Source organism: Paralichthys olivaceus, chromosome 18 (genome assembly GCF_024713975.1).
Source record: "Paralichthys olivaceus isolate ysfri-2021 chromosome 18, ASM2471397v2, whole genome shotgun sequence".
In the NCBI taxonomy this organism is placed as follows: Eukaryota; Metazoa; Chordata; class Actinopteri; order Pleuronectiformes; family Paralichthyidae; genus Paralichthys; species Paralichthys olivaceus.
This window is the reverse complement of record NC_091110.1, coordinates 20,457,939-20,485,271: the sequence shown is the minus strand read 5'-3', so window position 1 is coordinate 20,485,271 and position 27,333 is coordinate 20,457,939. Positions and strand designations below refer to the sequence as shown.

Here is a 27,333-nt window from a genome sequence, read left to right as displayed (position 1 = left end):
GGATGGGCCCAGTTTGTTGTTGGGCTCCTGTTCACAGATTTAACTTTTAGACTCAGTCTATGAATAGAATCCAATTAAGGTTCTACGGCGGTTAAATTAAACATACTATATATATTTAACTAAGGTCAGGCACACAAAAAAGATTTGAATGGAACTCATATATTGTATGACTGAATAAAAAACTCCATAAAAAAACCTTTGTGTAGGTAATGTGTGTTTTAAACAGTATTCCTCTTTACATGTTTTAAGTACTGCTACTACTAATAAATATTCATCATCATCATATGACATCAGACTACAGGAGATATTACTGCTGAGGAACAGAATAATTAAACTATAGAGGACAGGAGGGAAATATGGAAACTGTTTTAAAACTGCTGTAGAAATACATTATATACTTACTGTTGGTCCTCCTTCACTGTAACTATTTGTTCTGTAGTCTTTACTACAGCATTCACTCCTAAGTACTACCACTATTACCACTACTACTAACAATAATAATGATAATAATGTTAATAACAGTAATGATAATAATGATAATACTAACAGTAATAATAATGACAGTAATAATAATAACAGTAATGATAATAACAGTAATAAGCTACAACAAAGGGTAATAAAACTAGAGGAGATCTTTCCTGGTGACACAAAGATGGGAGTGCTAAAGGTAAAGAAGAGAATAATAAAAGTGAGGAGGAGGAGGAGGAGGAGGAGGAGGAGGAGGAGGAGGAGGAGGAGGAGGAGGAGGAGGAGGAGGAGGAGGAGGAGGAGGAGGAGGAGGAGGAGGAGGAGTCTGTTTGTTGACATCGGATGGAAGCGACCATCAGAGTGAAGACAGCGGATAAAAGCTCTTTTTCTCTCGGTCTTCCAGACTCTCCGCCCCGGGGAAAGCCGAGGTAGACCCCGGCAGCTGAGCCGAGCTCTCACACACACCGGTGACCGCTGGTTGTAGCTGTTAGCACAGCTCGGAGCTAGCGCTAGCCCCACCAGCTAACACAGCTAACAGCATAGCAGGGAAAGTCATCGTTAGCCTGCAGCTAATTGAACCGTGCTGACACCGCAGCTGCACACGGAGCTGTAAATAGAAGAACACGCGCGGTGTTGAGCGCAGCTTCGTGTTTCCTGTCCGCGTGTCATCCACTGTACACGGCTCCAGTGTTGTTAGCTAGCTGCGCCGCTAACTCAGTAACAGTGCCCCCGGGACACAGCGCTGTGTGCGGCTAGCTAACAAACTCGCAGTGGCGACCACAGCGAAGCTGCGCAATCAGCCGGAGACACTGGAGGTGCGAGCACTGCGGGCTCATTGTGTTGTTATTGTGTTATTAACGTCAGAACAACTTCTGTCAAGTTGCTAACAGGGGGCATGGCAGCTAACGTAGCTAAGTGTACAAAGGTCTGGTGGCTGAAACTAAACATGGACTTGTGATGACACTCACAGCAACACGATCGTCATTTAATTCAGTGTAACGCAGCTGTTCACTATGAATGATAGAAACAACTGTGACGTCAGCTCATGTGTTTGATGCTCTTGATTTTTGTGTCCTTCCTCATTGCAATCTGTTTACCTTTTCTTTGTCACGTGACCAGAAGAGCATCTATGTTTTGAAACATTAGCTTGGACCTGCTAAATAACTGTGACGGGAAATGAAGCTCAGTCGTTTTCATAATTCACATTATTTAAAAAAGAAATCTCTCCTGACCCTTGACCTTTCAGTGCTCGCCTCCCGAGGTGACCTGCACTGGCCTGTGTGTGAGCTGAGCCGGAGAAGAAGAGGGGCTGAACATGGCAGCCAAAGCAGGAGACAACCCCGAGAGCCTCATGACTCTGGCAACCGTGTTCTGCCTGAGGAACCTCAGGAAGACCATGTGCTACCAGGGCTTCAGGAACAAGCTGTGCCTGCGCTCAGACATCTTCCTGCCCAGCGAGATCTGCGACAAGCTGGTCAACTCGTACGCAACAGTCGGTTATGTGTTTATCTCATCGTCACTCCGTTATGATGCCTCGTGTTTGTGACTGTGTTGTTTTTGTGTTGAACAGATACATGGAGCTGGTTCACACAGACAGTAACTTTGAACCAGAGGAGAGCTTCTTCCAGCTCTTCTCCGACCCTCGAAGCACCAGACTGACCAGGGTACAGCTGAGAGAAGACTTTGTACGAGACAGAGATCTGGAGGCCATTAGAAAACAGGTGGGAGATCAGTCACACTAATGTTCATTCTTCCACCGAGTTTCCGTCCAGTTTGTGCAACAAACAATCCGACAAAACAACAGACATAAAAAACAGAACGACCTCGGCGGAGGTGAAGTAAAAGTTCTGTTGAAGCCAGCAGCACGTTGGGCTGAGAGACTCTGACCTCAGAGTTCCGTTGAGGGAGAATTTCACTTGTGTCCTCATCAGGAAACTTCTGTGAGAGTTGGGATGGAAAAAAGAATAGATTTTATATTCATCCAGATTTTTACTTCAAACAGGAACATCTGTGCGTCACCACACACACTCACAGACGTTGGAGCATTGGAACACATCGTTAATCAAAAATGATTTTCTTTGTGATTTTTGTCAGGACCTGATTGAGCTCCACCTCACCTACTGCAACAGTCTGTCGTCCCGCAGCCTGAAGACACTGACCTGCTTCCGCGAGACTTTGGTGTCTCTCTGTCTTTTTGGCTGCAGCCACATCTTCTACAGGAAGGGCGGCGCCCCACTCGCCTGCAACGAGGACTCTGAGGACGAGGAGGAGGAGAGCCCAGCCTCTAGGCAGGCGTTAGAGATGGACTTTAACTTCCAGGGGTTCAACCGCCTCCGATTGCTCAACCTGGGCGGTCTACCTGACGAAGTGAATGCTGAGACGCTGCTCAAACCCCTGAAGTCTCTCACCTCACTAGATCTGTCTAATGTACAGTTGCTGGGAACGGCATTTCTCACCCAGTGGAAAGACAGATTGGCCTCGCTTGTCCTCTACAACGTGGATCTGTCGGAGGAGTTGGTCAGCACCGTGGTGGAGCTTGTTAATCTCAGGTCAGACATGTTTAGTCAGGTTAAGTTTCTTTGTAACTTCGTTCATTCACGTTACGCCAAACACATTTATTGACTGAAGGAGGTGATGAGTGGCATCTTTCAGGATTTTAAAACTGTGTTGCATGTTGAACCATGAGAGTCATTGAAAGTTATTAAGGTGACAAGCATCGTCTTCAGAGTTACAGGGATGAAGGTCGGACATTTTTAAACATATATATATATATATCAGTATATATCAGTATATCAGTTTCAACATCAACCATCAAAAAGTCCGGCTCCAATCCTGAGACAATGGTTCCTTCCATCGCTGAGACAAAACCAGTTTTTATTACTTGAAAAAAATGATTTTGAATCTATGTTAATGTTCAAAGAAATTGTTTTGAATGACCACAAATCAAGAGAACAACGTGATGGAAACACTGTGTTTCACAGGCATTTCGACATCTCGCGGGAGAGCCGGCGGACCTCCAAGTCTAAGATGACACGGAAGATTTTGACGGCGTTCATCCAGCGTCTGGTCAATCTGGTGTCTCTGGACATCTCAGGTCACATTATGCAGGACAACTGCACAGTTCCACACTTTGAAGAAGCCATGGGGCGACCGAGGTGGGTCACCAGCTGCAGAGCAGACTTTAAAGAAAAGTCTGGTTCAGATGAACGTGTTAATAAACAACATCGCTCTCTCTTACAGCATCGAACCGTGCAAGAGCAGCATCTATCCTTTCCAGGAGCTGAAGAGGCCGCTGCAGTTTCTGGGCCTTTATGACACTACCCTCTGTAACGTCACACACATCCCTGCTTATAAGGTACCGACAGTGTGAAGAGGCAGAAAGTCTTCAGGCATAAAAAAGTTCTTTTTAGGCATCACAACTAAAACAAGTCTCATGCTGGACTTCTGGACTGGACAGCCTGGGGACGATTCCGTGATTTTCTGTCACAGGTCTTGTGTCCTATGAAGAGGTTTGTGGGTTCAATGTGTTTGTTTGTTTCTCAGGTGACTGGGTCAAAGAACGAGGACCAGGTCCTGAATGCGATCGAGGCTTACACGGAGTTTCGTCCTGAACTCGCCCACAGAGCCATCAATCAGCTGTTTGACATCGCCAGGATACAACACTGTAGTCAGCTGCTCCGCGCGTTGCAAGTATGATGAGTATACGTCGGGTTGTTCTTTAAAGGAGCTTGAAACACTTTCTCACTCCTCTCTTCCGTCTTTGTTTCAGCTCGTCATCGCAGCGTTGAAATGTCATAAATATGATAAGAGCATCCAGGTGACGGGCAGCGCCGCTCTGTTCTACCTGACCAACACAGAGTACCGCAGCGACCAGAGTGTGCGGTTACGCCGAGAGGTCATTCAAGTGGTACTAAATGGAATGGAACAGTATCAGGAGGTCACTGTGAGTGTCCTCTTGCGTCATCATGATCTCTGATGAAACAAAAAACTATTTGAAAAAAATATGTTTTTGTACATTTTTATTATCCAAATTATGAGCTGTACTGCGGCCAGCCACTAGGGGGCGCCCATATGTCGTCCATCTCTATTTACAGTCTGTAACTAAAGTAACTTCGCAAATGACAGTTGTTCATCCACTTCCTGTACAGTGGAAACCATGCGTCTCCACAGGTGGGGACTTTGAATGATTGTGATAAACTGAAGGATGGAGTGGTCCTTCCTGGGCTTTCAGTTTGAATCCCTCTCTCGGTCTCCTCACCTGCTGATGCTCCTCACCAGGTCCAGAGGAACTGCTGCTTGACTCTGTGCAACTTCAGCATTCCTGAGGAGCTGGAGTTCCAGTACAGTCGGGTCAACCAGCTGCTGCTGAAAATCCTGGAGCCGGCCCGGCAGGACGAGTCCATCCAGAGAATCGCTGTTCACCTCTGCAATGCTCTGGTCTGTCAGGTGGACAACCATCACAAGGAGGCTGTGGGGAAGATGGGCTTTGTTAAGGTAACACTCGTTATATATTATATAGAGTAAATGTCCCCCAGAGTTCATGTCTGAAACCGTCTTTAAACAGTTTGTTGTTAACCAGACTCAACTCTCAGCTGCTGATTGTGGGTTTTTCTCATTTCAGACCATGTTAAATTTAATTCAGAAGAAGCTACAAGACAGAATGGTGAGTCTGAGTTTCTGTGTATCGTGATGTGTAAATGCAGACGAACCTCCACTTCACTTTTATACGTTGCTGTTTCTGCTCAGTGTGACCAGGTGATGGAGTTTTCCTGGAGCGCTCTGTGGAACATCACAGACGAGACACCTGACAACTGTCAAATGTTCCTCAACTGTCGGGGGATGAGTCTGTTTCTGGAGTGTCTTCAGGTGAGTCCACAGTCTCAGCTGAAGACACTGTCTCTCAGTTCAACATTAACATTGTACGCCGGGTGATAAAATGAGTTCCCCCTTGTTTTATGATCTTAATCCAGGAGTTTCCAGACAAGCAGGAGCTTCACCGCAACATGCTGGGGCTCTTGGGAAATGTTGCTGAGGTCAAAGCTTTGAGGCCTCAGCTCCTCACCCCACAGTTCATCACCGTTTTCAGGTGAGAGAAGAGTCGAACCAGTGCAGAGTAAAAGAAATCTTGAATGATTCTGGACAATGTCAACAATATCTCACTAGTGAGGCCTGATGTCTTTGAAACGCGTGTTGACACGTGTTGTAATTGTATTATTTTAGACGTCATTATTTCATGCAGACGAATCCTAACCTCCATGATACCCCCCCCCCCTCACTGTTTGTTGCGTTGACAGTAATCTTCTGGACAGTAAGGCCGACGGGATCGAGGTGTCGTATAACGCCTGCGGCGTGCTCTCACACATCATGTTTGATGGGCAGGAGGTTTGGTCGATGGAAGACCCACTGAGAGACACGGTGATGGACAAGATGTGGGACGCCATCCAGAGCTGGGACGTCAGCTCACGCCGCAACATCAACTACAGGTTCTGTTCAGCACAGGAGATCAGTACAATTCAGCTTCTGAGAAACAACCAATGATTTTCAAGAACTGGAATAAAATGTCAAACTGTGGCAGAAAGATTCCGTCTGACCACAAACGCAGCAGCAGTGATACTTTATGTGATAATGAGATGAAACAATAAAATGCAGCACATTAGAGTTCTGTGTGACACAGCGAAATAAATCTCAATAACTTAACAAGAGAAGAGTTTTTGAACTGACCTTCTTGTCTCAGGTCGTTCGAGCCGATCCTGCGGCTGCTGCCTCAGGGCATCGCTCCGGTCAGTCAGCACTGGGCCACGTGGGCTCTCTACAACCTGGTGTCAGTTTACCGTGAGTATCTGCTGCTCTGTGAAGTGTCAAACCAGACGCCATGTTGGTTTGACATCATCACAGGTGGAGACGGCTCTCATTAGTTAACAATTCAATGAATCATTTTCCACATTTACATTTTCTCCTTTATTAATGCCTGGTTGTAAATCTCACTGTCTTTCTCTTTCCATTCACATTTGACCTGCAGCGAGCAAGTATTGTCCTCTGCTGATTAAAGAAGGAGGGATCAGTCTTCTGGAGAACGTTCTGGAACTGGACAGCTCACATCCAGAGACCAAGGACATGGCCAGGTAAGAGTGACAGAGCTTTAATCACCTCCACCTCTCCTCTGCGTACGTCTCATCCTCATCTCTGTGGCTCAGAGAAACATTCTGTCGTGATGAATGAGACGAATTCTGCAGCTACACCCACTCTACTGTGACTCCTCCCACACCACTCTGAATCAATTATAATCTCTGTCTACACACGTCACATGACCATTCACGCACACTGGTCAGCTGAAGACGTCCGGATGGTCCCTGACCTCTAAGTAACCTGTGGCGTGTTTTCATTTTCTAGGAAAGTGATGGAGCAGTGTGAGAACTTCAAAGAGGACCCCATGGAAACAAACCAGGGACAGGAGGTAAACTACGGACAAAGAGGTTGACGCACAGGAGCAAACATCGATAAAAGCAACCTAAGGCCCCGCCTACCGCCATCATCACGAGGGTCGATCGTGTGCATTATTCTTACTCTTATCATTCTTCTTACTTTCTAGAGCAGAACTGTCTCTGACCTGTCGCAGCAGCTTGGACAGAACCTTAATATTTGACACGTAGGACTTCAGACGTTGGTGCATGGTGTTTTGTTGTGAGGGTGTTTACCTGCTGCACATGAGCATCTCTATTACGACGGGTCTGTGGGGGTGGGTGACTCTGTTTTCTGTGTGTGTGTGCGTGTTTGTGTGCGTGTGTGTGTGTGTGTGTGTGTGTGCGTGCGTGTCACAGACTTAACGACGGAACAGCTGGAGTGATGCTTGTTTCTCAGTGGAAGGAAACAAACTCCCTCCTCAGCTCACTCGGCCTCGTCGTGTCCTGCGCCGCCGTTACACCTCCTAGTTCTCACGCTTGTCCGCTGAGTTGCGGACACATGTACAGTGAATATTAGCCATTATGTGTGTAGACCGCAGAGAAGCGTCACACGGATGTGACGGGAGACTTTCCCGACCTCGTGGCACAACGATGGACTTCTTTGTTAAATATGTAAATATTCTGTTGTCTCATCCTTTTACTGTGCGTATGTTTTATAATATAACTGTAAACACTCATGACTTTTCTCTATATTTAAATCTCTAGGTTTGACTGATGTGTGGTCAGTGATCAGAAACTATTAACAGAAAACTCAGTCATTCAGATGATGTGTAGAAAAACCTGGACCCTCTTTGTTCTTCATCATTTAGATTCAAGCAACATCCACAAGACTACGTTTTTATTTTGAAACTCGTCACTGTTACGCTCCACGACACGACAGAGTTCTCAGCCTCTGAATCAGAGACTCGTGTGAACTGATCTCATTTTATTTTGAAAACTCTGGTTTTGTGTTTTAGTCTGAACACAAACTGAGACTTTAGTAAAGGATGACGCCCACGTTCTCTTCTGATTGGTTCTCATCAGTCACATGACTCGACTACCAGCGGTGAACACAAAGCGTCGCTAACACTTCCTGTCAGGAACAGCTCCACCCCGTCGTCGCTCGGAGAAAAGAAATCTCTGCTCTGACTTCTCAGAGGAGGAGACCATCTACTTCCTGTTTACATCACATGTTTACATCACATGTCCAGTGTACGTGAACGGTCATGTGACGTGTGTTCAGGGATGTGAGTGTGAGGTATTAATGATACGGAGCTAAACGTGGAGCTCGTGGGAGCAGTTTAAGATTTGAAATGAAAACGTTGTGGTGTGGATGTAGAGTTTGAATTATCTGGCATGGTAACCTGACTCCGTTCAGTCCTCTCACTGGAGACACAGAAAATACTCTATATGGCCAAAAGTATGAGGACACTAACACAGCACGGGGACACCATCAACACCAGCTCTGTAAACAAATGGTTTGATTTGAAAGAACAATACTGACCTGCCCAGACTCCAGCGTGATGTTACTGACACCCAACTCCTTCTGGGTGATGGTTCATCTTCTGATGGAAACCTGAAACCAGACGAGTGGGAGCTGTTAGAGCAGCGCTATCATCAGCCTTCATGTTCCAACCCATTTACTGTCATGTACTGTTGAACTCTGGGTCGCTGCAGCAGAGCCATCATTTTATTTTTATATCATTCAACAGTCTTCTTTCCTGTCATCACCTGTAACTACATTACCCACAATTCAACTTAGCCACAGGCAGTTAATTCAGGGCTTTAGGTGTGTTATGCTCGAAGCAGCGGCTGATGTATCGTGTTCTTTCAAGCTTTGTTTGGTGTCCACATACTTAAGGCAATGTAGTGTCTGAGGTCGTTTAACCATACAGACGACATCTTGAATCTTAGCGCCAATTATCCCGCCCCTCCGAACTCAACAGTGCCTCCGGTGGTCAAGTTCTGTGCCAGATGATGACAGAGACGAGGTTGAGGGAAACGATCCTTTAACGACGTCTGATGACCTCGTGTTTCCAGGTTAACATGCTGCTACGTTACTGCTTCACTTCGATCAAACACTTTTCTCTTGAAAGCTGGTGAAAACAAAGTGGTGCGTTCACATCTATGTTTAAATATTTGAAACTGGAAAGATGTGTTGGAGAAGTCTAGAAAGAAAACGTCATCAAGCATCTGAACTGAACGCCATCGCAGCTCTCACCTTTAACTTGTTGTCACTTGACTCCATTTTTTTCATGAACCAAAATCAAAGTCTGAGTTTATTTACTCCGACCTTACAGGCGCCTGTAGCTTCGACTCTCAGCGGAACGTTAAAGTAGACGTGTTGTTTTTGTGTTTCTTTCCTCTAGTGTTTAGTGTTAAGATTTTTTTGTGAATGTAAAACTTCTGCAAATTTTAAAAGCCCAAAGTCTGTGGTAAAGCGAGCTCCTCCCCTGCACAGGAAGCACCTCATTAGTACCCACCTATACTTCCTCATCATTGTGATGTCACAATGCCCCACATTGGCGTAACTCCCACCAAGCGTCTCGCCTGTGGCAGAGGGAGCTCCTGCACCTGAAGCTCCTCGTCAGTCGTCTGGACGAGAGTTAGGCCAAAACTAAAAATTCAAAAACTGACAGTTCTCCTAACAAAGCCAGCTAAAGGTAAAAGAGAGGAGCAGCTGACCAATCAGAGCAGACTTCATCAGGAGGGGGGGGGGGGGGTCTTAAAGAGACAGGGGCTAAAACCAAGTGTTTGAGACAGAGGCTGAACAGAGGAGCTGCAGCGATGGACAGTCTGAGGACAGAGATTCTGAACATTAGAGCGTGAAGACATTTGACATTAATAACACTAATTCAAATTAACCTGAAGATGAACGGAATATTTCTCCTTGAATTAAATAGGAATGTAATGGGGCAGGTTCTGGTTTCATTTATCTTTTGAGATGGTTTAAAGGATAAAGGAAAGTTGAGTCTGTGTATTGTTCTGAATTATTCTTGTGTTGGCTTGGGCAACAATTGACTATTGTAATTATTCATCCATTTTTTATTTTACAAATAATTGTAAGCTGTGAACAGTTTATAAGTTTTAGGACGGAGCTGTTTCTTCACTTTAATGTTTAAGTTTGATTCTGGTGTTTGTAGCCGTTCTTCTTTGAGTTCAGTTTGACTCCGCTCACCCATGATGGCGAGACGGAGCAGGAAGTGAAGGAACATACGTGCAATGACGGTTGTTTTCTCCTGCAGCTGGTTTAGTTGAAACAGGTCTGACATAATAAACAATGGCTTCTAATAACATCACACTGGCTCCACAGTGTCGCTCAGTGACTCTAAGTAAAGATGGACGACGTATTGCCACTTCCTCCCCACTGTACAAAAATTAAAGCCAAATATCTCAGATAAGAACGCAACCATCTTGTGCTGGTGACGTCATTCGGAGTAAGGGACCAATCCTGAGTCAGTGTCAGCTGTCAATCATGACGTCTCCGCCTGTTTTTATATCATCAAATAACTGATTCAACCAAACTGATGAGAAACACTTGAACAAACCAGTGAGATGAGAACGAGCTGAAACGACAGAAACATCTTTTCAAACATTTATTTAACGTCTACTTTGAGTTTTAAGTTAGTCCCATCTGCTAACATGGAGGAGGTTTATGGCCTATTCTGCAGCCAGACACCAGGGGGAGATAGTGATGTTCTGGCTTCTCTTTTAGAGCCCTTCACGTCGTCCATCTTTATTTCCACTCAGCTCCAGCCTATTTACAGTTTGTTGATGCTGAACTTTTTTATTTTACTTTTCATATCGCTCACATTTGGTTTTATTAGCTGAGCCGATTTCCTTGTCACGTACAGTTCCAGTTTATTGGAATCTGATCGGTACAGTCGTGTTTTTATTTCTATTTTTACTAACGTTCACGTCGACATAAGCTTCATCAGAGACTCGCTAAATGTTTCTGTCTGGAATTCAATTGAGGTCAAAACTAAATCTGAGTTTTTAGAGACAGTGTTTGATTAAAGGTGCTTGAGGTAGAAAGTAGATTTATCTTGAGCCTCCATCACTCATCTGACTTCTTAGCTTCCCATGAAGAAACACATTGTGATGGCAGGTAGCTACTGTGGGTTGTTGACTGTTCCTGATTATTTATAAAGATGTATGTACTGAAATTTAAAAAAAAGAAATGTTTGGAGAAATGATGAGAAACTGCTGTGTCGCAAACTGATTTCACGTTTCTGAAGTGTGTTGACACTCTGTCATTGGTTTCTTTTGTAATTGTAATCCAAATCTGGGTGAGGAACATTTGATCCGAACTGTGTGGAGTTTTTCCTGATCTGAATATTACCAGGCCGTCAGTGTAAAGGAAAGAGTAAGCAATAAAGATGGAGTGGGAATGTGTCGGTGTGCTCTGGGGTTTTTTCTCTTGTTGCTGCAGGTTCTTAAACTCAGCAGCTGAGTGATGATGAAAACATCTCCACAAGGTTGATCCACGTTTCACTCAAACCTGTTGTTGGCTTCACTAACCACAGACTGTAAATAAAGATGGCTGACACCAGTGACACAAAAGTGAAGCCTAACTGTGTTTATCGCCCCCTGGTGGCTGCCTGTAGTACTGACCAAAAGCTTCTGGAATTTTTATTCCCAGAAACTTTTGTTTTAGCACGAAATGGTTCCAGCAGGCGGCAGTTTGTCACCTCAAGACCAGGATCAGAAAAATAAACAACACACAGCCCGTCAAGCTGTTCTTCTTCAGTCCACCAGATGGCGTTCACGCAGAAAATGACTTGATGATGCTATTCAACATAGTCTGTGTATAACAATGCACGATGATAGGACAGCTCCCCAAGAGTGAAGCCAAATCATCCGGGTTGCCCCCTGTTGGCTGGTTAACTAACTTCACGCTGCGGGAACACGCTGCGGGGTGGGGGGTGGGGGGTGGGGTGAGTCGTGACTCGGTGCGGGCTCTTTAAAGCCAGGGCGAAGGGGAAATTTCCGAGTGTCCGTGAAGAGGCAGTATTTACGGCTGCACCATCGCAGCTGATCGGAGGATTTTCCTCAGCGGGGAAACACTGATCCTGAGCCCGAGCACCGAGCCTCCATCATGGACTTCAACGTGAAGAAACTGGCCTCGGACGCTGGAGTCTTCTTCACCCGGGCCGTGCAGGTAAGAGCCCGGTCCCCGCAGCGAGCAGACCCGGGAGAGGAGCAGTGATGGCCGCATAGACTAGGCGAGTCTGCTCCTGTGTCCGGCTGCAAGACACGGAGCTGAGGCCGCTAATCCACAGACACACACACACACACAGAGACACACACAGAGAGACACACACACAGAGACACACACACACAGAGACACACACAGAGAGACACACACACACACAGAGACACACATACAGAGACACACACACACAGAGAGAGAGAGACACACAGAGAGACACAGAGAGACACACACACACACAGAGACACACACACACACACAGAGACACACACACACACACACAGAGAGAGACACACACACAGAGACACACACAGAGACACACACACACACAGAGACACACACACACACACACAGAGAGACACACACACACACAGAGACACACACATAGAGACACACACACAGAGACACACACACAGAGAGACACAGAGACACACACACAGAGACACACACACACAGAGACACACACAGAGACACACACACACACACAGAGACACACACACACACACACACACACACACACACACACACAGAGAGAGACACACACACAGAGACACACACACAGAGACACACACAGAGACACACACACACACAGAGACACACACACACACACAGAGAGACACACACACACACAGAGAGACACACACACACACAGAGACACACACACACAGAGACACACACAGAGACACACACACACACACAGAGACACACACACACACACACAGAGAGAGACACACACACAGAGACACACACAGAGACACACACACAGAGACACACACAGAGACACACACACACACAGAGACACACACACACACACAGAGAGACACACACACACACAGAGACACACACATAGAGACACACACACAGAGACACACACACAGAGAGACACAGAGACACACACACAGAGACACACACACACAGAGACACAGACACAGAGAGACACACACACACAGAGACACACACACACAGAGAGACACACACACACACACACAGAGACACACACAGAGACACACACACAGAGACACACACACACACACAGAGACACAGAGACACACACACAGAGACACACACAGAGACACACACACACACAGAGACACACACACAGAGAGACACAGACACACACACACAGACACACACACACACACACACACAGAGACACACACACACAGAGACACACATACACACACAGACACACACACACACACACACACACACACACACACACACACACACACACACACACAGGTGTCGTGTGTATGTGCACGTCATGTTAATCCTCCATTTATTATTGATGCTGTGATCAAGTGTTTTAACCATGTGACCCCCCCCCCCAGGACAGGTCACACTGCATGGACTCATGTATATAGATATTATAGATATATATAGATATATAGATATATATAATATCTATAATATCTATATAATATACATAATAATATCTAGAGCACTGTTTCAAACTCCCTCTAAATCCACAGTCACATCCTAAATAATCTCAAATACTCGTCAATATTAAATAAAATCCTAAAGTTCACTTGACACAAAAACTTGAACCTTTGGAACTCGACATAAATGTTTATGTTCAGTCAACAATTTGAGTTTTCCAGCGTTAACTATTATTAGAAGTGACGAGGCTCCGTGGTTACGTTGTACACTAAGCAGTAGTGGTAGAGAAAGTACTCGTTCACGTTTTACCTGAGTAAAAGTACATAGACAAAGTGTACTCAAGTAACAATAACTTTTCTAATTGGGTGAAAGTACGCGCTTGCTTTTAAAATCCTAAGTAATAATAAGTAATCTGTTCCCTAAAGTAAGTGAGTCGACTGCGGATTCCGTTCAATACAAGAACAATAAAGACTTGACAGCTTCTGTGAGGCTTTATGCTAATGCTAGCACCCCAACATGCTAACAGTGAATATGCTAACAAGATGCTAAGCAGGTATAACATGTGTTACCATGTTTAATGTAGCATGTTAGCATGCTAACAATGGCTGTTTAGCACTGAAGATAACAGGCTGATGGGAATGTTGTTAGTTTTGCTTCTAAACCAAAATAAAGGACACGATGACGGCGTGGGGGGAAAGTGGCAGGTTCACCAAGGTTTTCCAGGTTTGTGTTAAAAGCTCAAACGGCTAAAAACAAAGATCCTCATTAAAATGTTGACGTGTTTAAAGATGTTTCTAAGGTGTGTAAGACACGTGTGTGGATTTAATCACGTGACGACGCGTCCTGTGGTTCCGCCTCCTTCACTCTGACGCAGTTCACTGAGGAGAAACTGGGTCAGGCTGAGAGAACCGAGCTGGACCAGCACCTGGAGAACCTCATCACTCGAGCTGACGGAACCAAGAACTGGACCGAGAAGATCCTGAGGCAAACTGAGGTGCTGCTGCAGCCCAACCCAAGTAAGTCGGGAGGGGGAGCGGGTCGTCCACTCATCGTCAGGTCGCTGGTTCGATCCCCAGCTCCACACACCCACACGTTGTTGTGTTATTACTGTTTGGAGGGAATAGGCCCAGATCCAACAGATGACATCACTTCCTGTTGAATAAGTTATATAACAATGAACACATATTGTGGTTTCATGTAAAGTGTTTGTATTTTAATGTTTGTGTCCATGATGGTTTGACTGGATCAAGAATCCGACCTCACATATTCTCCTTGTCGTCAGTGAACCGTGTTTTGTCCAAGTTGTCGCTCAGCAGCTGTCTTTGTCTCTTTGTCTCTTTGTCTCTTCCTGCTTCAGTTGATCACACAGGTGAGTGGGGGGGGGCTCAACCCACCTGATAAATCTTTACTGTCTGTAAATAAACAGGGCCACACACTGCCCCCTGCTGGTCATGCATTATATATTGCATCTCTCAGACGTATAGCTTTAATTATGTCAGGCAGCCACGACACACAGAATATCTCTATAGTCCTGTTACACTGTATACATTCTGTTATATTCTATATTATTGTCTTGTGTTTATATTGTAGCCTAACTGATTTATTATTATAGTATTATTCTTTAAAAGTTGGGGCCTGGCAATAAAACAAGATCAATAATTATTGCAATAAAATGTCCATCAACAGCAACACAACATGGGGACGAGTGTCAGGTTCGGAGGTGCGTGGGGAGGGAACGAACGTGGTAGGAAAGAAGGGAAGGACCAAAACTAAATATGGTTTAACAAAAGGTGTCTTTTATTTAAAAAGGTAAACAAAAGAAATCTTCAAGAAACAAAAGTCGCACTCAAAAACAGGAGTGGAACAAGGAAGGACAGGAAGCTACTTACGGGGAAACGTGACGAGAGCGGACGGGACACATGAACAGGACACGACCAGAACCGACCATCACATGAGGGAACACAAAGACTTAAATACACACTTGAACTAATGAGTCACTGGGGACAGGTGGCACAAGACACACAGGTGAACCTGATGAGGGCAGGAAGTCAAAGGGGGAAAACACACAGGGAGCAAGGACTACAAAATAAAACAGGAAACACTGAACAAACTTATCAACGAGAACAAAATACAATAACCAAGACAGGGATGAACACGGGAGAGGCACACAGGAGGGAACATGAGAGGAACACAGGAGGGAACATGAGAGGAACACAGGAGGGAACATGAGAGGAACATGAGAGGAACACAGGACAGGAACATGAGAGTAACACAGGAGGGAACATAGCGAGGGACAAGGAGGGGAACACAGGAGGGAACATGAGAGGAACATGAGAGGAACATGAGAGGAACACAGGAGGGAACATGAGAGGAACATGAGAGGAACACAGGAGGGAACATGAGAGGAACGTAGAAAAATACATAACGTGACCAAATAAAACCATAACCGTGACACCGAGAGGAAGAGATAATTAAACTCAGGTGAGACGCATCAGGGCGGAGCAGCCAATCACAGCAGCAGGAAACAAAACAAACAGGAAGTAAATTAGTAAAGAGGTAAAAAACTTCAAACTAAAACAGGAAAAAAGAAGCTCAGGAACCAAAAGTCCAGATATAAAAATCAGAAAACAATGTAAACACAACCCGAGCAGTTGTTAACAGAGTCGTGCAGCATCAACACGTGGAGAACACGAGCTGACGTGAACGAGCTCGAGTTTCAGTGACTCTGCAGAAACACACCTGTTGAGTTACACACTCAGGTACCTGCCAGACACTGATGCCTTCAGGGACACCGGAAACTCCAAAGACATTTCTGCAATTATGTTTTTTACACACATAGATAGATAAATGTATTAAATGTATAACATACATGACGCAACACATACAAGAACATTGTAAAAACATACCAAGTATACGACTGAACACGATTCAAACATTCTTACATTTTTGTGTCAATGATTTTGACGGAGGACTCTGAGCTGTGTTTTCTTTGTTTCACCTGCTCAGGTGCTCGAATCGAAGAGTTCATCTACGACAAACTGGACAAGAAGCTTCCGTCCAGGACGACCAACGCTGAGCTGCTGGGACAACACATGCTGGACGCTGCTCAGGAGTTTGGTCCAGAGACACCGTACGGTCAGTGGAGGGTCATCAGAACCACACCCTGAACTGCTTCCGCACAAACACACACAGCGACACATACACTATCACACACACACACACACTTGTGTAGTACTTTGTAACCTTGTTTAGATAAAGTACTAAACCAATAAAGTTATGCAGCCACTAGATTTTACTGTATTTGTGTGTTTGTGTGTAGGTAGCACCCTGATCATTGTCGGAGAGTACCAGAAGAAACTGGGAGGAGCCGAGCGTGAGTTCCTCCAGACCTCAGCCGTCTCCTTCCTCACTCCTCTACGCAACTTCCTGGAAGGAGACTGGAGGACGATTTCAGTGAGTCTGAGCGACGCCATGATGCTTGAAGACGTTTCAGACGTGAACTGTAAAATGTTTTCAAAATGTTCAGCAGCTGTCAGCATCTCATATCTGATTGTGTCGTTCCCTCTTTAAATTCAAAGTTAAACGGACGTCACAGTGTTTGTTCGTCTGTTTCTCGCTCGATTCTTCTCGTCTTGTGCAGAAAGAGAGGAAGCTTCTGGAGAATCGACGGTTGGATCTCGACATTTGCAAAGCTCGTCTGAAAAAAGCGAAGCTGGCAGAAGCTAAAGCAGCAGTGAGTTTCATCTTTTCTCAGATTTGTTCTGTCGTCTCAATCATGTCTCAGCCCGTTTCTTATATCATCAAATAACTAATTCATTTCAAACTCATTATTTAACGTCTTTGACATTTAGTCTGGTTCATGTCCCGTCTGCTAACATGGAGTAGGTGGGGTTTACGACCATTAACGCTTGAACAGAACCAAGAACTCATCAGAGCGGTGACAGGATGTTGTTCATCTGGATTTCACACCTCAGAGCTCTTTACATCAGATCATCTAAATTGTGTCCTTTCATTTGTCTTTGAGCTTCTCTGCTCTTTGTCTTTCTGTTTGAATGATTCTAAGTTAGTCACTGTTCCTGCTCTTATTCAAAGGCTGCACCAGATTTTCAGGAGACGAGGCCTCGAAACTACGTCCTCTCTGCCAGTGCATCAGCGGTAAGAGACTAACTAAGCTAAGCTAAGCTGCTAACAGATAAACTGGACAGTGACTTTCCCTCAGAAATATAAAAACAGTTTAATTCACTGCTTCAGACTCATCAAGTGACTGAAATCAGCTGCATTCAATAACGTCCTTTCAGACCTGAACTGAAGTCTGACGTGTTCCTGACGTGTTCCTGACGTGTCCCTGACATGTTCCTGACATGTTCCTGACGTGTTCCTGACATGTTCCTGACGTGTTCCTGACGTATTCCTGACATGTTCCTGACGTGTTCCTGACATGTTCCTGACGTGTTCCTGACATGTTCCTGACATGTTCCTGACGTGTTCCTGACGTGTTCCTGACGTATTCCTGACATGTCCCTGACATATTCATGACGTGTTCCTGACATGTTCCTGACGTGTTCCTGACGTGTTCCTGACGTGTCCCTGACATGTTCCTGACGTGTTCCTGACATGTTCCTGACGTGTTCCTGACATGTTCCTGACGTGTTCCTGACATGTTCCTGACGTGTTCCTGACATGTTCCTGACATGTTCCTGACATGTTCCTGACGTGTTCCTGACATGTTCATGACATATTCCTGACGTGTTCCTGACGTGTTCCTGACGTGTTCTCTGCAGCCTCTAGTAAAACATCAGTAAAATGTCAGAGTGAGAAACAGCAGGAAACAGACGTGTCATGTGTCTGTGTCTGGATCAGCTGCAGAGCGGCTGGGAGAGCTGGGACGTGGCCACGGATCCGGCTGCATCTGAGCAGAGGAAGGTTCTGTTGATTAACATGTCGGCAGTGAAATAGAAGCATGTTATTTAGAGCCGTTTGTCTGTGGTGGTAGAAACGTTCCTCAGTGATTCAGGGTTCCTTTGGTAGTTTTTGTTCCTCCACACTTCCTCCTATCGTCCTGGACACTTTGACATTGAATCATTTGTCCGACGAGTTGAAGGAAAGAGAGGAGACACATGTCACCGTCCACTGAGTCCCAACTATCCTGTTAATCCAATCAATGTGTGCTCTGTGTAAACGTTTTCCACTTCATAGTCTCCACCACTTACCATGATTTTATACACTTATTGTTACCTGGTATGATCCAGGACATAGTCAGACCCATAAAACATCTCACCTGCAAATATCCAATATTTATGAAGTAAAGTGACGCTTCCTAACAACAACACAAGTTTAACACAAGGGGGCACACAACAGCAAACTTTCAGCAGCTGTCAACATCTGCAGAGTGTAGAGCAAAGGTCCCACGGTTCAGCAGCGACGGTGGCCATCACACACTGTCGCACACAAACACACATTTACTCCGTATGCTTGGTCAAATCAGGCTCCGACTTTTTAATGAGGACACAAATAATAAGAAAGTGCTTTTCATACATCACTGTCCAAACAGACGCAAGCAGTTCAAAGATCACATTTAAGAATGAAAGAATTTAGTGATGTCAGGAGAAATATTTTGTACAATAAAAGGTTTTAAAAGCGAATGAATTAGAATCAGATTCAATGATGCAGCTCAGAACTGTCTGACCCTTATTTAGTTATAATAACACTTCATGTTTCTGTGGTTTTAACGAATGTGTTCTTGCTTTGCTCTTGCTGCGTCTCTCAGCTGCTGAGCGAGGAGGTGGATAAAGTAAGTGTCGTCACTCGTGTTCACTGTGTGTGTTTGTATCTGAGTCCAGTTCTGAAGTTCTTCACTTCCTCCTGCAGGCAGAGCACGAGCTGCGCGTCGCTCAGACCGAGTTTGACCGTCAGGCTGAGGTCACTCGACTGCTGCTGGAAGGCATCAGCAGCACACATGTGAGTCCACTCATGTGAAGTTCAGTGAGTCAGCCGCTTCGTCTCTGGCGAGTCATGATGTAGAGGAAACGAAAACTTGAATCACGGTGTTTGTGTAAAAACTGCAGCTAATCCTGTTTATTATGAATAGACTATTACAGCATAGAGATGATGACACAGATCATTTGAAAGAGGTTCAGTCGATCAGTAAAAATCATTCACTTTTACAGAAAGACTCATTACAACCTAAACACATTCTCCTCATGAAGCCACGATAACATTCACCAGATCCTGATTCTTACATCTGCACCAAGTCACTCTCTCATAAATATCTGTCCTCTTGTCTGATTGTTTTCTCTGAGCAATCAGTTAAATGTTAAAAGCATCTGATCAGCAGATGCAGTCTGATGCTGAACTAAAAACCAAATGTACCACGAGCAGAACACGTCTCCTTTCTTTCCTCTCCTCAGCTCAACCACCAGAGGTGTTTGCAGGATTTTGCGGAGGCTCAGGCGACGTACTACGCTCAGTGTCACCACCACATGCAGGACCTGCAGAGGGAGCTCCACAGGTGAGAGTCACAGTCAGAAATCTTTATTGTCATTGTACAACGAAATGAAGGTGCAGTCTTTTCAGTGCAGGTAAAAAAGTGAAAATAAATAGATAAAAGGTCTGTAAGAAAAAAGTCACAAATAAAAATGCACTATGCTATAGAGCAGGGGTGTCGAACTCAAATACACAGTGGGCCAACATTTAAAACCTGGACAAAGTCGCGGGCCAATAACAATGAACCTTTTCATATGGACCCAAACAAGTTTGGCTCAAACATTGAATATATATATATTATATATAAAGCTAAATATTGCACACGTGCAAAATCGAATTTCAAATAAGAAAACACATCAGTGGCATTCATTTCTTAATTAAAATTTAAATAAAAATCGCAGCTTGGGTGCGGAGCTGAGGCATTGTGTCAGGGATGAAATGTGGAAACTGTGCAGCGCCCACAGCATCATTCTTTGACTTCAGCGTGTCACTACACTGGAGTTCAATCAGCTGCAAACGGATGACTGAGCAGTTCAGACTCGTGACGACGAAGCCTCTGCTCCCGGAGCTCGGCTGTGTCTTCCCCTTTGCTTTCCAGAAAATGACATATTTCCTCATGCAGCTGGAACTAATTACCGCACTCCACCAGAAAAGACTTGAACTGGCAGTGATTCAGACATTTGGCTCTTATAAAGTTAACTACTCGTGTTACTGTGGTCATAACGTGTTCCATCTTTAGGGCTTTGCCACACAGCGATTCTTGATGTATGATGCAGTGATCAACAGTTAGCTTGTTAACTTTTTTGACCGCACATCGCTGGCGCACCATCTGTCATTAATCCCACGAGTTTCTCCAACGGCAGCTTCATTTCAGTTACACATTTGTAAACCTCGTCAAAGATTTCCTGTCCTGTGGTTGTGCCATGCATTGATGTTAATCCCAAAGGTTCCTCCGTAACACACAGGTGTGAGTCCACTCCACGGATGTAGACTGACCGCTGGGCAGTATCAGATGTGTCGCTGCTCTCGTCCACAGCAAGGGAGAATGCAACGCAATCTTTTCCCTTTCCCATCAGCTGGTCATAAACTGGTGGCAAGATCACATGAGCGATCAGCTCATGTGTTTCTGCTCAGGCTCACATTTAGAAATGCTTGTTCTTCTCTGGGCTCACGAGATCACAAACTTTTATCATGCACTTTTTCACAAACTCTCCCTCATCAAAGGGCCGGGCTGATTGTCGATCTCTGCTGCCACAATAAAACTATAGCAGCTCACTTTGTGATATGGCTTTTTTGAACAGAGTCTGTTGTGAAACCAAACTTTTTTTCATCTCCTCTACTTTCTGGCGTTTTTGAGTCATGTCCAGGTCCTTGGACTTGTCGTGGTGTTTCGTTTCGTCGTGTCGTCTAATGTTGTACTTCTTAGTTATGGCCACGTTGACTCCACATACAAGACAAACAGATCTGTCTTTTACATGTAAACATATGTTCCTCCTGCCACCTGTCCAGGGAGGGGTAGCGCTGTGACTAACATGGGAGAGTGTGTTTATGGGATCTAGTAGTCATTCGGTATTTGGTCTCGCGTGCCAAATATAATAGCGCTGCAGGCCAAATTTGGCCGTGGGCCAGAATTTCACACCCCTGCTAAAAAGAAAGGAATGAAAAACACCTAAACTCACAATCGTTCAGTCGTACATTTATCAAGAACACTGCACATGATGTATTACAACTGGGAGTCACCTTTAAACTACAGGAAGGACGTTTTACGTGTGTGGGTCTGTGTGTGTGTGTGTGTCTGTCTGTGTGTGTTTGTGTGTGTTTGTGTGTGTGGGGGTGTGTCTGTCTGTCTGTGTGTTTGTTTGTGTGTGTGTGTAAATATTTATTGTGTAGAATGTGATTGGCTGACAGCGAAATGAACTTGGTTGTTTTTTTAAACTGATGCAGATGTGGAGTGTGTGTGTGTGTGTGTGTGTGTGTGTGTGTGTGTGTGTGTGTGTGTGTTGACATTGACGCACTTTGATGCATCACCAGAAACCTCTGACTCATTTTCTAATAATACTTTCTCTCTTAAATTTAAATGTGTTCTCTTCAGTAAAAAGTGAAACCTTTTTTCAGCTGGATCATGTGAGAGTGCAGAACATGATTCAGACGCAGAAACTGTCTCAAACTTTCTGTTACGTCTCCTTTATTTGTCTAATAATATCTTCCAGAGTTACTAATGCTGTCGGAACCCCCCACCCCTCCGCTTTCCTGTCTGAGTCTCCGGGCACAACGGCGTCCTCGTTGGCGAGACAGAAAGTGGTCGACACGCTGCCTGTGGAGCAGAGTAGTTTCCCCGTCACAGGAGCCAGAAAGGCCAAGGTCCTGTACGACTATGACGCCCATGGTGTCAGCGAGCTTTCCCTCTTGGCTGACGAGGTGCAGTACGACTGATTCACTACACTAACATCCTTAAACCATGTGACTCATCCACCAGGAGGAATACATTCATGTGTCAGGGCTACTTTGAATGAAAACTCACTTGCACACATCAAATGTTTCCTGTTTCAAACATGAAAACTGTTAATCAGTCTCACAGGGCCTTTCCCAGCATGCATCACTTCTTCATTGTTACTTACACTCAGTCATTCGTCATAAACATTATTCCTCCTGTCCACACGGTCTGAAACTCTTCTTTGTCCAACTTCCTTAAAGAGATTAGAGACAAAATCCACTGGGACATTTTGATGTTGACTGTAAAATGTTTTCATGCTCTGATGTTCAGAATCACAGACTGTCCCTCGCTGCAGCTCCTCTCTTCAGCCTCTGTCTCTAACACTTGGTTTTAGCTCCTGTCTCTTTCAGGCTGTAACGTCAAGTGTATATAAAACACGTATTTAAACTCGTGTCGTCTACCTCTGATATTTCTTCAACGACGACAAGTATCACCTCCTCAGCTGTCGTCGATACAACACGTGTGTGTCACAACAGTGTCACAGCACCGACGCTTAGACTTCAATCAGCGCTTTGCCACGTTTGATCTGAGCTGAACGCAGCCATGGCTTTGTCACCAAATGCACCAGAGTAAAGAAACAGCGTTAAAGATTTGAACGTCCTCACAGTTTCGATTTGAATTTGAATTTTATCTGCACCATGTTAATGTGCAGGTTTATCAAAGTGGGAGGAGCCTCAGTGAAGAGGCTGATCAGTTTAGATTCTCAGGTAAATGACACACGAAGCTGAGCAGCAGAGGTTTCGATTCAGAACAGAGACGATGGAGGAAACGTTACAGTCGAGAAAGGTTGTGCAATAATCAGGTGAGCTAACGCAACCGCCCCGACTGCAGATCTGGTAATGACAACGATCACGGGAAGAGGAGGAGCCACTGCACTGAGGTGGAAGAGCTCCTCAGCTTTAGGAACATTTGTGAAGCAACTGGAAACAAACTAAAAGCTAAACTCCTTCTGGACGTGGGAAAAGAGTCAGTCAGCAGTTTTAGTGCATTTAGACAAGTTTACACACGTTTACCTGCTAATTCTGACGTGATGCGTTTCCTACATTAACCCTAACTGCAACCTCATTCGAACCAGCAGCCCCTTGAAAAAGTGAGGACCGACCAGAATGACCTCACCACGTCACCATCAAACGTCTCTAAAAACATCCTCCTTGTTTTCTGTTTGCTTCTCTAGCTCATTACCGTTTACACCGTTCCAGGAATGGACCCTGATTGGTTGATTGGAGAACGGGGGAACGAGAAGGGCAAAGTCCCGGTCACCTACCTCGAACTGCTGAGCTAATGGACCACACGCACGCACACACACGCACGCACGCACGCACGCACACACACACACACACACACACTCACACACACACGTGTGTTTGATTGGTTGAATTCTGAAACACATATGCAAACCTGTCAGTGGCGTTTCCATAAACTTGTGAATGATTGAAGTTGCATCATTGCGTCTCAGTGTGACTGGTAGTTTGAAGCGTCCTCTCATCACTCTTGTTTGTACGGAGGCGGATGTTGCCACGGTTACAGCTACACACACACACACACACACACACAGACACACACACACACACACACACACACACACACACAGCTACACACTTGTTGCAGTTCGGATGATTTTACCCTCAACCTGAAATTCCTCATCTCACAGACTTGGCAAAAGATTTACACTATATTGCCAAAAGTCTTGGGTCACCTGCCTTGACTCGCATATGAACTTAAGGGTGAAGTTATAACAGCTTCAACTCCTCTGGGAGGATTGCACGAGGTTTAGGAGTGTCCGAACGGGTGAGTGAGTCAGTACTTTTGGAAATATATTACTCTATATTTCCCAAAGTGAGTTCAGTTTGGGGACTGAACTCTGACATGGATGAGAGACTTGAGTGTGGATGAACTTGACTGTCCTGCACAGAGGCCTGACCTCAACCCGATAGAACACCTTTGGGATGAATTAGAGCGGAGATCCGGTGCAACGTCCAGTGGACCGACGTCATATTAAACTCTGGTTCGAGAACAGGATGTCACTTAAGTTCATATGCGAGTCAAGGCAGGTGACCCAATACTTTTGGCAATATAGTGTAACCTATTCAAAGGGACATATCTCAACCACGATCACCAACTTTAAAACCATCAATCTTCACTTTACGTCTCGTTCTACAGTTTCTGTATCTGAGAGCAGCTGCAGCCGGTTCATCACCTCTGTACCTCCGGTGTTGGTTGTTTGTACTTCTTGTTTTAAGTCACAAAGCTTCCGTGAGGCGTTCAGGGTCTTTCCCTTTGTCTTTCCTGTCTGCTCTGACAACGCTTTACTCACCAAAGTGATCGCTGAGATCCAGGAAGACGCTGACGTGGCTCAATGATCTGTGGAGCAAAAAGCACGAGCAGTCAGAACAGTTTGACCCTAAAGACCGAAACCATCTCGTGGTTGTCACCAGATGAGGATCAGTGATGGTGAAAAGTCAGGGATTTCTTTTCTCTGAGCGACAACGAGGTGGAACTGTTCCTGACAGGAAGTGTTAGCGACGCTTTGTGTTCACCGCTGGTGGTCGAGTCATGTGACTGATGAGTTTAATAACTAAAACGTGGTCCTGTGAATTCAGCCTTGAATCAAACATTTCTTTCTAAGAGGCCTCAGTCTAAGAGAAGATCATTATCAGTGTGTGGTAGCTCTGCTCTTAATCATACCTCAACACACCAGCTCTCTGAGTGTGACTCACAGCTCGACCTGACTCCACATGTGTCTGTGGACGTCCTGAGTTTACGTGCATGGATGACAACATCCGAGAAATTACTCATTATCCCAGAGAAAGGTTGTTTGGTTCGATCCTAAATGTGAAACTAACCTCATCAGTGCAATAAGTGTGAGTCAGAGCTGTGTGTTGTGTGTATGAAGGGAACCTCAAGGACACTTCACAGTAGAAGTCTCCCTTTTTATTCTGTCGTCAACATGAAGATCTTAAACAGATACTCTGAACTCTTCAATAGGTTTGAATTAGACACAGTAAGTCAGGGATGTTACGTCGTCTTCCTGAGTGAACGATCAGTGTTTCAGGTTCTACAATTTAAAAACTCCTCATTCAAACACATTGGAATTAATTATGAGTCATTTCAAATTTGTTGGACCTTGACTTTACGCAGTGGGGTCATAGCTAGCAAAGATATTCCTGGTTCCCAGAGGATGATCCAGATGTTTTGTGCCTCGCTGACTTTTCCTCGATGGCCACTACCTCTGCTATGTCAGGAAAAACCGTCAGAATTCAATTTGCAGAGTAAACTACTTATTTCCTCCCATGCCACCCTCAGGACTAACTTTTTACTTTCCAGTGTGAACTGATGAAACTGTGAAATCAGGTTCATGAGAGGCGGCTGTAAAAGTTAGAAGCAGCAGTGGAAGTTAAAGCTGACTGAAGAACATATTTATTTACTGTGTGTACATAAATTCAGGATTTATTTTGAAGAGCTGTGTTTTGGGTTATTTTCATATTTAGAATTTAGTGTGTTGTTGCAATGAGTGAACATTGGTCACATCTGTGTTTTCCTCTGACTGATGGGCTCTGGTTCGATGTACAATAAACATGCACGTGTGTGACAGTCATGTGATTGTGTGTTTCTTGAATGTCACTAATCAACACGGTTACTTTTTTACTTAGTTTCAATAGAAACAACTTTATTATTTTGGTTCGTGTTTCTGGCCACAGGATTAAAAGTCCAGTCAGTTTTCTTATTCATATTATTATCATAGTAGTGTTTGGTGCCCCCCCCCCTCCTGAGGGAAACATCTTTGCTTTCACGTCGTGAATATTACAGGACCGAAGTGCAGACGACAGAAAACAACAGTTAGTGTGAAGACAAACTTACAGGATCCGAACACAAAACCTGAAGAAACTCAGGAACAGAACCAGAGGACGCAGAGGAAACATCAAACTGGAGACTGAGGAGCTCGGAGACACCAGAGAGGTGGAGGTGAGGGAACAGGTGAAACACATCAGGGCTGAGCAGCCAATCACAGGAGCAGGAAAAACAGGATGTTTCAATCAGAAAAGACACAAATGATTTTCAAAATAAAACACCATTTGATCGACTCAAACTTTAAACAACTGAAAAACCTGAAATATTCAATTCAATATATCAAAACTTCAGATTCACACCATCACGCATCATCAGGCATCGTCACCTGAAGTGGTCCACATCTGTATCTGAGGATCCTGTTCACACCTTCGACAGTAAAATTCACTGTGATTTAATTTCACTGCTTGGTTTGAACATGAGTTTGTAATTTTGGACAAAGACTCCGGAGCAACACGAGAACAGAGTCAGTAACTTCCTGTGAATCAAAGCTTTTATCTAACAGCGTTCACAGCTTTGACCTATTTCAGTTTTTTATTATTTTCATGCTGAGACTTTTGACTTTTTATTTGTGAATCACTTTGTAACTTCGCTGTAGTAACTGAACATGTTTAGATGATGTCATCACATTTATTCTGAGCAGTGGATCCTGGAGGCCGGTGAGTAAAACCTCTGTGATTCACACCGTGTCTCCTGGAGGAGTTGCTCCAGTGCTCGGGTGTGGTGAGTTTCACCAGCGTTTATTATCGTTCGCGTTTATTCACCCCCCCCCCCCACCCTCCCCTGTGCACAGTGAAGTCATTCACCGTCACATGATCACATGTCATCTTCCTCAGGTTAAACCATGTCAGCTCTATGGCTGCAGTATTAACCCTTCCTCCTCCATGTTAGCAGATCTGACATGAACCAGACTAAAAACCAAAGTAGACGTTCAAGGTTCAGTGTGTAGAATTTAGTGACATCTAGTGGTGAAGTGTCATGTTGCAGCTGAACACCCCTCCCCTCCCCCT

The 27,333-nt window shown here is 44.8% G+C and overlaps 2 protein-coding genes across 6 annotated transcripts; both read left to right on the top strand.

The window, feature by feature from the left end:
* Positions 1–738: 738 nt before the first annotated feature.
* On the top strand, positions 739–11,303 carry zer1 (zyg-11 related, cell cycle regulator). Of its 2 annotated transcripts, none has more exons than XM_020106436.2 (16): positions 739–896; positions 1,715–1,950; positions 2,039–2,189; positions 2,563–3,017; positions 3,450–3,623; positions 3,709–3,823; positions 4,012–4,158; positions 4,238–4,411; positions 4,747–4,962; positions 5,090–5,131; positions 5,215–5,334; positions 5,439–5,554; positions 5,763–5,951; positions 6,203–6,300; positions 6,488–6,590; positions 6,859–11,303. In XM_020106436.2, the coding sequence occupies exons 2-16, from the start codon at positions 1,784–1,786 to the stop codon at positions 6,944–6,946; spliced, it is 2,355 nt and encodes a 784-aa protein (XP_019961995.1). In that variant the 5' UTR covers positions 739–896; positions 1,715–1,783; the 3' UTR covers positions 6,947–11,303. The 2 variants fall into 2 exon arrangements, with proteins under 2 accessions (XP_019961995.1, XP_019961996.1); XM_020106437.2 differs by having other exon boundaries at positions 776–1,283.
* A 560-nt stretch (positions 11,304–11,863) lies between these two features.
* On the top strand, positions 11,864–26,072 carry sh3glb2b (SH3-domain GRB2-like endophilin B2b). 4 transcript variants are annotated; one of them, XM_069513532.1, is made up of 13 exons: positions 11,866–12,069; positions 14,375–14,516; positions 14,858–14,869; positions 16,507–16,635; positions 16,820–16,953; positions 17,141–17,233; positions 17,593–17,655; positions 18,361–18,423; positions 19,268–19,291; positions 19,369–19,458; positions 19,908–20,008; positions 22,194–22,401; positions 23,652–26,072. In XM_069513532.1, exons 1-13 carry the CDS (start codon positions 12,007–12,009, stop codon positions 23,757–23,759), a joined length of 1,230 nt encoding a protein of 409 aa, XP_069369633.1. In that variant the 5' UTR covers positions 11,866–12,006; the 3' UTR covers positions 23,760–26,072. The 4 variants fall into 4 exon arrangements, with proteins under 4 accessions (XP_069369634.1, XP_069369633.1, XP_069369636.1 ...); XM_069513533.1 differs by lacking the exon at positions 14,858–14,869 and having other exon boundaries at positions 11,864–12,069; XM_069513534.1 differs by lacking the exon at positions 18,361–18,423 and having other exon boundaries at positions 11,870–12,069.
* The last annotated feature ends 1,261 nt before the right edge of the window (positions 26,073–27,333 follow it).

Coding starts and splice junctions, on each gene's coding strand:
- zer1 (XM_020106436.2), top strand. CDS start 1,784: ATGGCAGCCAAAGCAGGAGACAACCCCGAGAGCCTCATGACTCTGGCA. Junction 5,555..5,762: donor CAGTTCATCACCGTTTTCAG/GTGAGAGAAGAG, acceptor TTGCGTTGACAG/TAATCTTCTGGACAGTAAGG. Junction 5,952..6,202: donor CGCCGCAACATCAACTACAG/GTTCTGTTCAGC, acceptor TTCTTGTCTCAG/GTCGTTCGAGCCGATCCTGC.
- sh3glb2b (XM_069513532.1), top strand. CDS start 12,007: ATGGACTTCAACGTGAAGAAACTGGCCTCGGACGCTGGAGTCTTCTTC. Junction 16,954..17,140: donor GAGACTGGAGGACGATTTCA/GTGAGTCTGAGC, acceptor CGTCTTGTGCAG/AAAGAGAGGAAGCTTCTGGA. Junction 17,656..18,360: donor TCTCTGCCAGTGCATCAGCG/GTAAGAGACTAA, acceptor TGTCTGGATCAG/CTGCAGAGCGGCTGGGAGAG.